The sequence below is a fragment of the Budorcas taxicolor genome, chromosome 21 (genome assembly GCF_023091745.1).
Source record: "Budorcas taxicolor isolate Tak-1 chromosome 21, Takin1.1, whole genome shotgun sequence".
Taxonomy (NCBI): domain Eukaryota; kingdom Metazoa; phylum Chordata; class Mammalia; order Artiodactyla; family Bovidae; genus Budorcas; species Budorcas taxicolor.
Window position 1 is genome coordinate 35,856,374 of NC_068930.1, and position 15,965 is coordinate 35,872,338.

Here is a 15,965-nt window from a genome sequence, read left to right on the forward strand (position 1 = left end):
TATCCTTTAGGATTGACTAGTTCAATCTCCTTGCTGAACAAGGGACTCTCAAGAGTCTTCTCCAGCACTACAGCTTTGAAAGCATCAGTTCTTCAGTGCTCAGCCTTCTTGAGGGTCCAACTCTCACATCTGTACATGACTACTGGAAAAACCATAGCTTTGACTAGATGGACCTTTCTTGGTCCATCTGCTTTTCAATACGCTGTCTAGGTTAATCATAGCTTTTCTACCAAGAAGCAAGTGTCTTTTAATTTTGTGCCTGCAGTCATCAATCGCAGTGATTTTGGAGCCCAAGAAAATAAAGTCTCTCACTGTTTCCATTTATCCCCCACCCATTTACCATGAAGTGATGGGACTGGATGCCATGATCTTCATTTTTTGAATGTTGAGTTTTAACCCAGCTTTTCACTCTACTCTTTCACCTTCATCAAAAAAAAAAAAAACCCACTCTCTAGTTCCTTTTCATTTTCTGCCAATAGGGTAGTGTCATCTGCATAATATCTGAGGTTATTGATACTTCTCCCTTCAATCTTGATTCCAGCTTGTGAGCCATCTAGCCTGGCATTTCATATGATGTATTCTGCATATAAGTTAAATAATCAGGGTGGCTTTAGAGAAGAAAAATAATCTAATCCAAGGTCCTACTGAGAATCATTCTTGTATTTAACTGTCCTGTCTTCCTCATTCTATTACTGCTCTTCCTCAGTCGTTCGTGACCTCATATTTTTAAAGAATACAGGCAGTTATTTTGTAATATGTCAATCAATTTAAGGTCAAATTAAATGAATTATCAGAAATACTACATTAGTGATGCTGTGGTCTTCTCAGTGCCTAATATAAAGAGGCACCCACTATATATATGTCCTATTACTAATGATAATAAACTTGATAATTTGACAAGTGGTATCTAACAACTCCCCACTTAAACTTCCTATTTTTCTCTGTACTTAAAAACTATCTTTTAGGGAGATATTCTGTAACTATAAATATCGTGTTCTTCAACAAATTTCACTAATTTACGATCCATTGGTGATTCCTGCCTGGATAAATTATTATAATAATTTCTAAATGATGGTTTTCTAATTCCATCATTCCTTATACATTTATTACTTAGCATTCTGTTATAGAAAAGGTGCTTTCTCTTCTCCCTTATTTGACTCTTTATTAATTTACTTATTCATAATAGTATGGATTCATCAATTTCTATATTCTTGAATGATCCATTACTATCATTATTTAATACTTGAATTGTTCCAGATTTGGCAAATGGGAAGTTGTTGATGCTGGCTCTTACGTATTTCTGACTTGCTACCATTGTGTTGAAATAATTTTTGCTGTATTGGGTTAAATTTAAAATATTATGTAAGTTATTTTCATATGTTTCTTTTTGCCTTTTTAATGTAACAAGTAGGAAATTTAGAAATACATATGTGGCTCATGTTATATTTCTATTGGGCAGCATGGACAGGTTATAGTAATGTGGCAAATCTAAAAAGATGAGATATTTTTAAATGATAAGTTTCTGATTCTACCATTTGATCCAGTAACTAACTGTGCAAGTAAAATATTAGGCAGAGGTTGGTCTTAACAAAACATGACACATACAGAAAAGACTGTAATTTTACTTGACACTAAACTCAAGTTGAGTAAATAGTTTGCTGAGCCAGAGGAAAGAGTGAGTATGGCCTCACACTTCAATAATACAATTATAACAGCAACTATGAAAAGGCTGGGGGTCTGATCGCATAAGGTAAAATGAGACCACTTCCTCTGTGAGTTTTCTGTCTACATGAAATATTTTTTTTTTTACTGCTAACCAGAATTTCCACTCTCTTTCTAGTTTGGGGAATTGGGTTTTTGCACAAACGAAAAAGGAGAAGATCTTTCTGCTCTCTACTACTTGACAGTGAAGCACAGTAATATGATCGGAACTTAACCAATCAGACTCACTTGCCTGGGACTCTGAATCTCAAGCAAGCAAGGCAAAGATAAGGAGGAAATGGTGGTATTAAAAAAAAAATAGCAATATATCCTAGCCAGATGTTTCTCTGCAAAACCTCCCTGGTTTCTGCCTATTTTCTAACCCTGATTCATGGGTTTTAGTATCAAATCTGTGACCTATCCTCTCAAAGAATTAATTTTTCTATTTAATCAGCTAGAGTCTAATTCTGTTGCTAGCTACTTGCTAGCCACTAAGCCATGGCAAGCACAATTTAAGGACGATAGATAGGTAAAGTAGAATACAATTAACCAAGTGTGATAATAAGGAAGATTTTAACATCACATCATAGTAGGAACTACAGTAAGAACTGGATGACTAGGCTTAAAGACTAATGGGATGGTATGATAAACATCTTCACATAAAAGAGGTTATCATAAAAGGGATTATATTATTTCCACATAAACACAAGTTACAGAACAAAGAATGCTCAGTGAAAATGACAGATTTTCACCTGCCAGAGCTGCCTCAAAAAGAGAATTAGTTACCAGAGAGAATATGGTCAAGGGTAACTGTATAATGGGTAGGTGGATTAGACGACTTTACTAACAGTTCTAAGATTCTATGATTTACTCACCAAAATAAAATGTGTTAGAAATCCACTATGTGTCAAAACACTGAATCAATAAATTCAAACCACAAGAGAGACGTATTCAGTGATTTGAAACATCAGTAGCATGCTAGCAAATGCTGCTCTTTAGCCTGAGTGAATTAAACAGAAGATTATTCCCTCAGATGTCCAATGTAACATTTATCAGTGGTACTTTATGACAGAAATTGATTACAACTTACAATCCCTCTTAAGGCAAATCTCTACCCTCTCTAGTCTTGTTTAGAAATTTTTATTCTAAAGAATGGGCTGAATAAGTAAAACCATTAGTGACAGAAGATGTTACATAATGAGTAAATGTCAGAGGATTATCTAATGAATGGAGAAGTCACAGTCTACAGTCAGTCACTTAATCTTCAAGATAACACTGAGTTTAGTGATCTGGTTGTGACAGCACAGAACCCAAACCCCACTGCACTGACTCCCGGCCCACTGCTCTTTCTGCTAAGCCATACCTCCAAGATGTTCTATACCAGCAGCAAGAAAAACAAAAAGAAGAAAAGATAGGAATGAAAAAAGTTACTACCAAATCCATTATCAAGGGCATGCTTCCCTCCAGTGTTCCTCATCAACATTTTTTACATTTACTACTAAACTGAAGCTTTCTGAAATCAAATTAAAAAAAAAAATAATGGTTAGACTTTTAAATAATCTTTAATTCTGCTAACATATATGTGAAATCATCAGTTTAAAAAGAAATATATTTGGAAAAGTAAATGTCTAAAATTTTACCAGCATTTCTAAGGCAAATGATACAAAGCTGAATATATCAAAGGACATTATAATTATGCATGATGTAAAACCAGTTTTCATAATATGGGTTACCTGCATTCTATTTATCAAATACAGCATTTGCACAGACACTATGCCTCCAATAACAAAATACATTTAAAACTGACTGGATTTCACAGGAATCACTTCTAATTCAGTTAATCTGCACTCTAATTTTCATCTTTAGAAAATCCAAAATCACATTACTGTGACACTACATTCGACTCATCTCACAAAGACCTTATTCTTAGCACTGACTAGTTTTACATGAGAGTGGCAATGAAAATTTTACACAAGAAAGATTTAAACGCATAAGCCACTAAGATCCACTCCATGTCTGACAAAAGGGAATCGATGTCAAGTTTTGCTATGTGCAGACATTGCTTAATTGGCCATAGTTGCCATTTAAATGCATAAGACAAAGAACTTTAAAGTGTATTCACTTTACCAATATCATCCTATTCTCATCTTACTATAAAGACATGCCAGTCTCACTTTACTATAAAAGGCAACTTTCCAATTCTCCCAAAAGATGACTATCAGAAAATGACAGCCAGCTATAAAAACGGTTATTTGTTTTAAAAATATATTACTTTTCCATAACAAAGTATTGGACTCATGGTTTAGTATCAGTGGGCCTCAAAGACCTCAAAAACACTTTTCACTTACAATGTTTTTTTTTTTAAAACATACAGGTACACTTTGGAAACCAGACCCAAGACTAATAATAAATATATGCCAAGTTATTCATAAATGAAATATAGTACCACCCTCACTTTAGTCATAAAAGTTATATTCTACTTTAAAAGACTCTCCTGACATAGAAGTACTGTTTATTTTCTTTCTAAGGTAATCTTATTGTCAAATCACTGGTAATGAAAGTTTTCTATGATCAGGAAAAGGAAAATTTTTAAAATTTAGTTGACTTCCTTTTCTCAATTCTACTACTACAATTCAAATTCTTTAATTAAATTCATTAACTTAAGCGACCTACTTTAGGGCACAGAAAGATTTAATTCACAATAATTTCCTTTAAAAGTTGTCTACTGATTTCCCTTTTCACTGAAAGAAAAAAAGAAGAAGAAACCTTCAAAAAGGCAAGAATATAAGCAGCTATACTTCTGATACAAGTTGGCACAGAGAAAGTACATTTGGTGGCTTAACCTATTTTAAGGAATGCTTAGCTCACCGTTATCAGAAATGATCAGAGTGGTACCATGCAGCTGTAACCTGAGTCATGTTTTACGAACAAGGGAATACAAACAAGACAAGCAGCTGGAGCAGCCTCACAGTCACTGATGCACATCTTTCTCCTTACAGCTATGAAGGCTATTTTGTTAAGCAGGACGAAACGGAACAAAAGTGGCTCTGAAAGTAATGTTATAGGCATTCAGATAACTACATATAGATGTACAGCTAAAATTACCAATTAGTTTACCAATTGGCTGCAACGGATTCGATCGGTTTGTAACTAATTCTAGTTACTGGCGCACAGCAGGATGGTTGGCGCCATCCCTCTGTCCTCCTGACACACAATACTAGGTGCACAGACCCTTGGGCCCAGACATCAATACAGCCCTCCAACTCAGCTGCAGGAAAGAGTACAGTTGTGCCCACTGTGATGATGAAAGAAGTGGAAATAACCATCACATGAGAAGGGACTCTTACAAAAAGAAAATGCATTTTTTAAACTGCTAATATAATGTTTAAAAAAGAAACCATCTGAAAGCAAAATGGCAAGTAAATCACTTTCAAAAACTGTCTAATAATAGTATTCACCCAGTCATCTTCATTCCGTTATCATTTACCTCTTTCAAATATCTCCCCTTAATTCTCAATATAAGCAAGCTGGAAAAAGAATACATACAGAATATATTCAACAAATAAAAGCCTACCAAATGAAAATCTGCTAATGAAAAGCATTCTCCTATAATTTAATCCTTACCAGGATCTTTTTGGATAAATAAAATTTGCAGTTGCCTGGGTAGTGATACAAATATGTTGCTTCAGTGGCTAACTAATTTTTAATTGCAGCTCATTTGGAAGTTGCTGGACCAGATGTTCTTTTATTTTTTTTAATTTTATTTTTACGTTATTTTACTTTACAATACTGTATTGGTTTTGCCATACATTGACATGAATCTGCCACGGGTGTATACGAGCTCCCAATCCTGAATCACCCTCCCACCTCCCACCCCATATCATCTCTCTGGATCATCCCCGTGCACCAGCCCCAAGCATCCTGTATCTTGTATCGAACATAGACTGGCGCTTGTTTCTTACATGATAGTATACACGTTCACTATGGAAAACAGTGTGGAGATTCCTTTAAAAATTGCAAATAGAACTACCTTATGACCCAGCAACCCCACTGCTGGGCATACACACAGAGGAAACCAGAATTGAAAGAGACACATGTACCCCAATGTTCACTGCAGCACTGTTTATAATAGCCAGGACATGGAAACAACCTAGATGTCCATCAGCAGATGAATGGATAAGAAAGCTGTGGTACATATACACAATGGAGTATTACTCAGCCATTAAAAAGAATACATTTGAATCAGTTCTAATGAGATGGATGAAACTGGAGCCGATTATACAGAGAGAAGTAAGCCAGAAAGAAAAACACCAATACAGTATACTGACACATATATATGGAATTTAGAAAGATGGTAATGATGACCCTGTATGCGAGACAGCAAGAGACACAGATGTATAGAACGGACTTTTGGACTGTGAGGGAGAGGGTGGGATGATTTGGGAGAATGGCATTGAAACATGGACCAGATGTTCTTATGCTATTTCCCATTATTAGAGACCTATTGTGACTAAGTGTAAGACAAAAATGCTCAAAATGATTATTATAATGCTCAAAATCAACATTGCTGTTGCTGTTCAGTCGTGTCTGACTCTTTGCTACCCCATGGACTGCAACACACCAGGCTTCCGTGTCCTTCACTATCTCCCTGAGATTGCTCAAACTCATGTCCATTGAGTTGATGACATCATCCAACCATCTCGTCCTCTGTTGTCCCCTTCTCCTCCTCCCTTCAACTTTACCCAGCACCAGGGTCTTTTCCAGTGAGCCAGCTCTTCACATCGGGTGGCCAAAGTACTGGAGCTTCAGCATCAGCATCAGTCCTTGCAATGAATATTCACGGTTGATTTCCTTTAGGATTGACTGATTTGTTCGTGCAGTCCAAGGGAGTCTCAAGAGTATTCTCAAACACCACAATTCAAAAGCATCAATTCTTTGGCATCCAGCTTTTCTCATGGTCCAACTCTCACATCCATACATGACTAATGGAAAAACCATAGCTTTGACTATACAAACCTTTGTCGACAAAGTCATGTTTCTGCTTTTTAATATGCTGTCTAGGATTGTCATAGCTTTTCTTCCAAGGAGCAAGCATCTTTTAATTTCATAGCTGCAGTCAGCATTTGCAGTGATTTTGGAGGCCAAAAAAATAAAGTCTGCCACTGTTTCCAATTTTTCCCCATCTATTTGCCATGAAGTGATGGGACTGGATGTCATGACCTTTGTTTTCTGAATGTTGAGTTTTAAACCAGATTTTCACTCTCCTCTTTCACCTTCATTAGGTGGCTCTTTAGTTGCTCTTCGATTTCTGCCAGTAGGGTGGTGTCATCTGCATATCTGAGTTTATGCTGGTTTCTCCCAGCAATCTTGAGTCCAGCTTGAGCTTCATGCAGCCTGGTATTTCACATGATGTACTCTGCACAGAAGTTAAGTAAGCAGGGTGACAATATACAGCCTTGATGTACTCCTTTCCCAACTTTGAACCAGTCTGTTGTTCCATGTCTGGTTCTAACTGTTGCTTCTTGACCTCCATACAGGTTTCTCAGAAGGCAGATAAGGTGGTCTGGTATTCCTATCTCTTTAAGAATTTTCCACAGTTTGTTGTGATCTACACAGTCAAAGGCTTTAGCATAGTCAATGAAGCAGAAGTAGATGTTTTTCTGGAATTCCCTTGCTTTTTCTATGATCCAGCATATGTTGGCAATTTGATCTCTGGTTCCTCTGCCTTTTCTAAATCTAGCTTGTACATCTGGAAGTTCTCAGTTCATGTACTGTTAAAACCTGGCTTGAAGGATTTTGAGCATTCCCTTGCTAACTGACTATGCTCCAATATAAAATAAAAAGTTTAAAATTAAATTAAATTGAAAAAATACAACACACTATAATTAATAATAAGACAGTAAAATGTGTAAAGTAAAAATTCCCCAAAATTCAAAGAGATATTGAAGAAACTGCAATAGTAGTGGGAGACTAAAATATTTCAGTGTCTGAGAGATCAAGGACATTAAAGAACAAGCTAATAATTTAGAGTATGTAAACAGTGACTTTAAAAATATAAACATTAATTTTTATCTATAGAGAGTCCACTTTACCTACTCCTATCTGTCCAAAGGATATTTGCAAATACTTAACTTCTTTACTTTATTCACATCTATCAGGCTTCTGTGATAGCCATTTCCTTCCCCATGAAACTTCAGTTCCATGGTCCACTATTCCAACTATTCTCTTAACCTCTTCAATCTTTTACTTAATGAAATTCCACTGAATCTGCCTTAAAAATACCAACCCATGACTAATTCATCTACCCGCCATCTTTGGGCATTTTTAGCAAGTGACTGAATGGCTAGTAAGCATTCCATCAGGGTAGAAGGGAACCATGTAACCATGTAACTGTGTAGACATATCTTTACCACAACAATGTATGTGGTCTCATTGCTTCACACAGACATTTAACATCTATTTACTATTTATCTACACAGTATTTATCTATTACTGTGTTCCAGTTCCAAGAACTGATGACAGAGTGGTAAACGAGACAGTGTGGTTTCTGTCTTCTGGGAGCTTCATGTCTAGTAAGGGAGACAAATGTAAAAACAACAAAATAAACAATTATGTAGTTTCAACTGTGATAAAATGTTTCTAGGGAAAGTATGGTATGAGAGTACAGTCAGGCCATACGTGCCCAAGCAGAACCCATGGATATCCAGGGCTGAATGTATTACATCATTTTATAAAAGGGGCTCGAGCATCCGTGGATATTGGTATCCACATGGCAAGGGTAGAAGAGGTGTCTTGGAATCAATCCCATGCAGATATGAGGGTGAACTCTCTATCAGCAGGGAACCTGATTTAGTCTGAAACATGATAAGCTCTTCTGAGAAAGTGACACTTAAATTGAAACCTATACTAGGAATGGGAGTTAGATAAAAGGGATGGGGGAGGTGAAAAGGTGCTGGGCAAGAAAAGTGAGGATGAGTGTCTCAGCAAAAAAAATCAGAATGTGGAAAGGTCTGAAGACTTGCGGGTACCTGGGATGTTTGAGTAATCGAAAGAAGGCTGGTTTAAATGAGGCAGAAGGGAGGAGAGAAAAGTGGTGTGAAATGAGGTTTACACAAATCAACTCACTCAAGATTTTAAGGTCATGCTGCAGATTTTAATGCACAGAGCTAAGGGAAACTTTTGAGGAGCTATAATCAAAGAAATCAGAGCTCATGTTTGTTTTAAGTATCAGTTTGCCTATCGTATAGAGAATGGATTGGAAGGATGCAGGGAGTCCTGCTAGAAGATTTCAATTGTGATCCAGGGATTTTACTAATATAAAGGCAGCTTGGACTAGAATGATAGCAGTAGAGAATAAGAGAAGTGGACAGGTTGGAAAGATTTAGGAGGTAATACTCAAAGAGTATTAAAAAGCAGAGACATTACTTTGCCAACAAAGGTCTATCTAGTCAATGCTATAGCTTTTCCAGTACAGATGTGAGAGTTGGACTATAAAGAAAACTGAGCACCAAAGAACTGATACTTTTGAACTGTGGTGATAGAGAAGACTCTTGAGAGTCCTTTAGACAGCAAGAAGATAAAACTAGTCCATCCTAAAGGAAATAAGTCCTGAATATTCATTGGAAGGACTGATGCTGAAGCTGAAACTCCAATACTTTGGCCACTTGATGCAAAGAACTAACTCATTGGAAAAGACCCTGATGCTGGGAAAGGTTGAAGGCAGGAGAAGGGGACAACAGAGGATGAAATGGTTGGATGGCATCACCAACTCAATGGACATGAGTTTGAGTAAGCTCCAGGAGTTGCTGATGGACAGGGAAGCCTGGTGTGCTGCAGTCCATTGGGTCATCAAGAGTCGGACATGACTGAGCAATGGAACTGAATTGAACTCAAAGAGGTCCATTCATGGGACAGTGGCTGGTGTGGGGTAAAGGGAGGAAGATAGAGGGACTACCTGCCAATTCAGGGAAGAAAAATATATCTCCAGGTTTAGGGTAGAAGGAGTCATCATGAACTTGTTTCTATATCCATCAGTTTGACATGCTTATGAAATATCCAAGTGGAGATGCCAACGAGGCTATTTGGATATACGAGTCTGAAAATCAGAAGAAAAGTATAGGCTAGAGATATAAATTTAAGAATCATCAAAAAAGCAAGAATAAATTAAGCCATGGCATGGAGAAAACGCAGAGGGAGAAACTAATAGTGAGGAAAGAAGATGGTCTAAGATGAGCCTTAATGAATTCCCAAAAGCTAAAGTTCAGGTGGAAAAGGAAAAGCCAACTAAGAGGAAGCAGAGGCAGCAACCAACAAAGAAGGAAGAAAACTAGCAGTGGTGGTTCTATAAAAGCCAAAGGAGAGAGTGCTGCAAGAGGGGAGTGGTCAACAGTGTGAAATGCTACTCAGAGATCAAGGGAGGGACAGAAAAACACCCACTGGACTGAGCAGCGCTGAGTGACTTTAATAAGAGTTTAATAGGAGCTCTGATAGGGACGTGACGCCAGGCTGGAGTAGACAAATGAGTTCCTGAGAGAAAAGGAAATGGAGGCCGCAAAAAGGCAGGCGTCTTCTAAGAAACCTGGCTAAGAAGGAGAGAAGGAAAATGGGGTCTGGGACAGTAGATGAAAGAATAAGTAAAACAGAGATAGGGTTTGGGGGTTTCTTTTTATTGTTTTTATTGTTGTAGTTTAAAATGGAAGAGAAATAAGCAAGTAGTGTGCTGATGGGAAAAGACTCTAATAAGGAAAATTGAACATACAGGAAAGAGAATTTCCAGTCTCAACTGTGACCTTCAAGGTTGCTGGGCAACCCTGTGGCTTCCAAAAGTCTGCCCTTTCATTCTCCATCACAGTTATTTCAGATCTTTCCACCCTCTTCCAACTTCCAACCTCATACCTCCTACTTCTTGAAAATATAAAAGGGCAAAGAACCCCTCAAATGGAATTCCAAATTCTTATCACAAGTTTCCACCTTAATCCCATCTGTTCTTATCCCTCTTGAATGCCAAGCTTTCTCTCAACTGCAGTGATTCTTAACCTATGTACCACTCCTTCTTCCATGGCCTTTGGGACATTCCTATTCTCCTATATTCTTCCTGCTTCTATAATGATTCTTCTCTTTTCTGCATCTATATTCCCCTATCTCCATCTGTGACTTCTCCTTTCATCTAATTATAAAATTTATTTTCTTTTTATTGTATGTTATACTTTTCTAAGCATTTTCTCACATATCATTTTGATCCTTACTTAACTTGTTTAAATGAGAAATCTCAACTTTTGAGATATAAACATAGAATACTTTTATCTTTTTCCACATATAACTAGCTACTCAGCTGAATCCTAAACCTCCAGAGTATGCTCAGTGAAATCCACAACTTTTCAGTCACATTCAATTATCAAAGTTTGATTGTTAAATCCTATCTTCAGACAATCTGCCTATTGTTGTCTGACAACCTAGCACAGATGAGAATTAGACAGCCTTTAGCAGATGCCTGTTGTGGGGGAGGAATTCGGGTTGTTTTCACGGAGTCGTTACTCTCTTCCTCCTCTGTACCCCTTAACACTATCCTACATTCACAAACTTATGTCCCTGCCGTAAGTGGCAGTTGTGGGAACAGAGCAATATTCCACTTACAGAGCTTACCAGATATTAGTGATGGATCTTCAGTAGTCATCAGCCAGTCCTTCTCCAGGGACTAAGATGATGCTGACCAACAACAAAGTCAAGTGCTGCCAGGCAGAGATGCGGCCCTGACCCTTCTCTGGATCAATGTGAGTGAGCAGTCCTCACTGATCTCTGCAGTACATGGTAGTTTCTGCACAGGGAGCACTCATGGGTCTCTAGGCAGTGGTCAGGTCCACCCTGGCTCCCTCTGCCCAAAGCAAGATCTGCCTCAACTCCATCAGACTTTGGTGTATTCTACTGACACCTAACCAAGTGTCCTCATAGGAAGTCCCTATTACTCCAACATCTTCACCGATGTCTACAATCCTTCCCTCACAGAAATCATGAGATGCACTGGCGGTCCTCTTTACTCGATCAGTGACAAGTCCCATCCTAACTCCTTCCAAAGAAAGCTTACTACTCTGAAGTCCCTCTAAGCCCAGCTGGCATGAGCTACTCCAGCAAGCTTGTAATGCTATGAAATCTCTAAGGGAGATACAGGTACCAGTTTCTATATTCCATGGGGTCCCCAGTATCCCAGAGCCACACATCCAGTTCCCCGCAGGCTGAAATGGAAAACAAGGAGTGGAGACTACACCCTAACAATATGATTTTCCTTAAAAATATTTTCTTAAAACATAAAAAAAGTTTTACAAGCTGATAGTAACAATATTAATTGTGACAACCAAAGCATAAACTTGGATGGTTTCAATCACTGTTCATTCTGAAACCTGTTTCTGTTGAGTCATATTTTTAAGTTAGTTTAAAACATATTTTGGCTGTTTCCAATTATAAAGGAAACACAGCTATTGTTTCAACATATAACTTTGCTTTGACTCTTCATATATTTCAAAGGTTAAATAATGAATTTCAGGATTTTTAACCATGTTCACTGTAGAAACAGAAGCTGCCTCTGTAATCTTTCTATGAAGATATATCATCCTGATTTTTCTCAAAATAATTTTATTTAGTATAGATACAGCATATAGTTTGTATCTACTAAAAGTCCAGGCTTTCCAGTGCATTTTCAGAGACAGATTATGCTATGTGTCTGTTTGACATCCTATTACAAACAGAAGGTTATCTAAAATTAGAAAACACACCTTACAACTACTTCTAAATCCCACTCAGAGTTGTTTGCGGTTAGCCATCAATCTCACTTTCCCCTCACCAAAGTTGATGAGAGTGATCTCAACAGAAAAGGGGCTGCTGCTGCTGCTAAGTCACTTCAGTCGTGTCTGACTCTGTGCAACCCCACAGACAGCAGCCCACCAGGCTCCCACGTCCCTGGGATTCTCCAGGCAAGAACACTGGAGTGGGCTGCCATTGCCTTCTCCAAGAAAAGGGGCAATGTCCAGTTAAAGACGTTAAACATGAAACCAAAGAATGTGAAAAACTCACTAACGCCACCTACAGTACCAATGGAGAATCCAGCCAAGAGAGACTTTTTAATAAATTGTGTGTGTGTGTGTGTGTGTGTATGTGTGTACCTATCTTTTAATTTCTCGCCTAAGACTATATATATCAAGACAATTTTCTACCAAGTCTTGCACAGAATATAAAAGTACACAATTAGGTAACGCAAACAACAACAAGGATAATCTTAAAAAATCAAAACGAAGAAAAACCTGATGCATTCACAGAAGCCGACAGTAGAATAGTGGCTGCAAATGATAGGGGAAATAGGGAGATGCTGGTAAAGGGTACAGACTTCCAGTTTTAAGACGAGTAAGTTCTGAGGATGTAGTGTATAGCATGGAGATTATAGTTAATACTGAAGGTAAATAATCAACTTAGATAGAGCAAAAACTGGCGAATCTGACATCAAATGGATTACAAAAACTTAAAGCAAACCTTACCTTACATTCCACCACACTCTGATCTGATTCACAAGTCACATAGATTTCATCTACTGCCCGGCGAAGATTGTCAAAAAGAAATGCCCAGTATCGAGCTCTTAGATCAACTTTTCGAGGGTGTCTTGTTTTAGTGGGACTTTTATCAAAGTGTTTATCTCCAGCTGTAGATGATGTCATTTTACAGTCTACTGTAGTGTTCTGATGAAATAAAACATGAAAAAAAATTTTTGATGCTTCCAGGAACTAGATTTTTTTATAAACCACACTTTTCAACATAAATACTTAAAAACATGATGTCTTTCTTTTCACCTTACATCATACTGAATTCACCAAAACAAAGCTTCTCATTTTAAATAAAAGCAGCAGGTTTGTAATATCAATTACATGTCTCATTGAAAATTAGGATGATTTTAATGATGAATAGACGCTTGGTCAAAAAGGAGCACTAAAAGGGCTCCTAGTTTACTAAAATACATGTGTGGCACATTTAAATACACTAACAAATAACAGATACCCATTTCATCATTGTAAAATTGCTGCATATATTCTTTTCATTTAGAAATGACATATTCTCTACTTATATTGTTACTTAACTTTATCTTAAACCATTTTTTCACTACAAGTAAAAATCAATATATAAACACAAAACAATTTACTAGAAAAAAATACTGATGAAGAAAACCAAGCATCAGCTGTAAAGCAGATTCACCAAATAAAGTAACTACAGCATTCATATGACCCAGTCTTTCCTCGTTTGCACAGGCAGATTTTGGAAATACAAGATTATATTCTACACTTTTATAGACTACCAAAGAATCATTCCACCACAAACATGAGTGTGTAGTTTATAGGAAGACGTGAATCTTCTCACTAGAAGTACAAACGAGTTGCTTTTCTCTCTGTGGCTACTTAAACTGATAAGTAAATAAATATTTGTACTACAGCTAGAACAGCAAACAATTCCAAGTTTCTCTGGGCTGTCCTGTATGTGTGTAAGCCATTCCTATTAGCTTGTTTGTTTTCCCTTCTTCATGTAAGAGTCCCAGAGTGAAGAACACCCAAAATAGAAGCTAAGAGGCTTCAGTTTTGTTTTACGCTTTGGCCTTCAAAGTAACAGTGATTTCTATACTTGAAAACTCTTTTATAGCCAGGCTTTGGCTTATACAGAATCTTCGTTACCAAAAGGCAAGCAAACAAAACATTTACACACACACTTAAAAGGCTGAGATGGAGCTGCTCATCCTCCTTCCACAGTCCTTCATCCAGATGAAGGCTGTCAGACCCAGCAAATAAAAATTAGTAAGTATTTTATCTGACAGTCCTAATCCAGGCCCAAATTCTCAACACTCAAGCAATAAAATTTAAAGTAATCATCAACAACCCACAAAACCTTTGCCTTAACGGCTCTCCAAGTACTTTCCAACTCTAGTAGTAATAATTTAATTATGACGGCAAATATCCCCTTATACAAATTTTAAAGTATGTATTATTAGCTGTACTTTACAGCTTAGAAAACTGAGATTTAGAGGCTGGTTTGTCCAAGATCACAGAGCCACAGGAGACCATCTTCCAGTGAGAGCTCTACAATTACACCACTGACTTCCCATTACACTGCACCCCAAGGCCCTGTGCTAACAGCCCTTTACCAGATATTCCAGACCACCTCATTTCTCTCCCTATATTCCACACAAACTTAAAGTTCACTTGAATTTTCCTGAATTATACCTCCATCACAAACTTTTTCTAGAATACTCAGTGAAGCACTAGTAGCTTCCTGTGAATTCAGACACTAATCTTAGTATGAAATTCTCAAAAATACTGTAACTCATCTTCACCCATTTATGTATTTACCCTATCATGTATCCATATGTATATTATTCAAATACTTTAGCCAACTTTCTTAAAATGCATAATAGGCAAAACTGCTTTCAAGTTAAGATGTTTCTATTCTCTGTGATTGCTCTATGTGAGACTTCTATTAAGAAAGACTCTAGAAAGGAATAAGGCACGAGAGCTTCAGCAGCTGCAGGATGCGAGCTCAGTAGTTGCAGCTCCCAGGTTCTGGGTACAGGCTCAATAGTTGTGGCACACAAGCTTAGTTGCCCCAAGACATGTGGGACCTTTCCGGACCAGAGACTGAACCCATGTCTCCTGCTTTGGCAGACAGATTCTTTACCACTGAGCCACCAGGGAAGCCCATCACAGTTACTACTATTAGCTCCATTTTTTACAGGAGAAAACTTAGGTGTAGCAAAATTAAATGATAAACCCAAAGTCTCACACTAAGAGACAAAGCCAAGATTCAAAATTAGGTAACTATTTCATTGCCAACATTTGCTGGATCACCAAAAAGGAAGAGTTCCAGAAAAACATCTACTTCTGCTTTATTGACTATACCAAACCCTTTGTCTGTGTGGATCACAACAAACTGGAAAATTCTGAAAGAGATGGGAATACCAGACCACCTGATCTGTCTCCTGAGAAATCTGTATGCAGGTCAAGAAGCAAGAGTTAGAACTGGACACAGAACAACAGACTGGTTGCAAATCAGGAAAGGAGTATGTCAAAGCTGTGTGTTGTCACCCTACTTATTTAACTTATATGCAGAGGACATCATGCAAAATGCTGAGCTGGATGAAGCACAAGCTGGAATCAAGATTGCTGGGAGAAATATCAATAATCTCAGATAAGCAGATGACACCGCCCTCATGGCAGAAAGCTAAGAAGAACTAAAGAGCCTCT

The 15,965-nt window shown here is 37.6% G+C and overlaps 1 protein-coding gene across 1 annotated transcript in view; it reads right to left on the minus strand.

Moving 5' to 3' along the window:
* Positions 1 to 15,965, minus strand: part of SCAPER (S-phase cyclin A associated protein in the ER) — a 353,763-nt gene that overhangs the window by 324,005 nt on the left and 13,793 nt on the right. The window contains exon 3 of the mRNA XM_052659727.1: positions 13,224 to 13,421. Within this exon, the coding sequence (XP_052515687.1) occupies positions 13,224 to 13,400 (177 nt within the window). The 5' untranslated portion in view covers positions 13,401 to 13,421. The remainder of the gene's footprint in view (positions 1 to 13,223; positions 13,422 to 15,965) is intronic.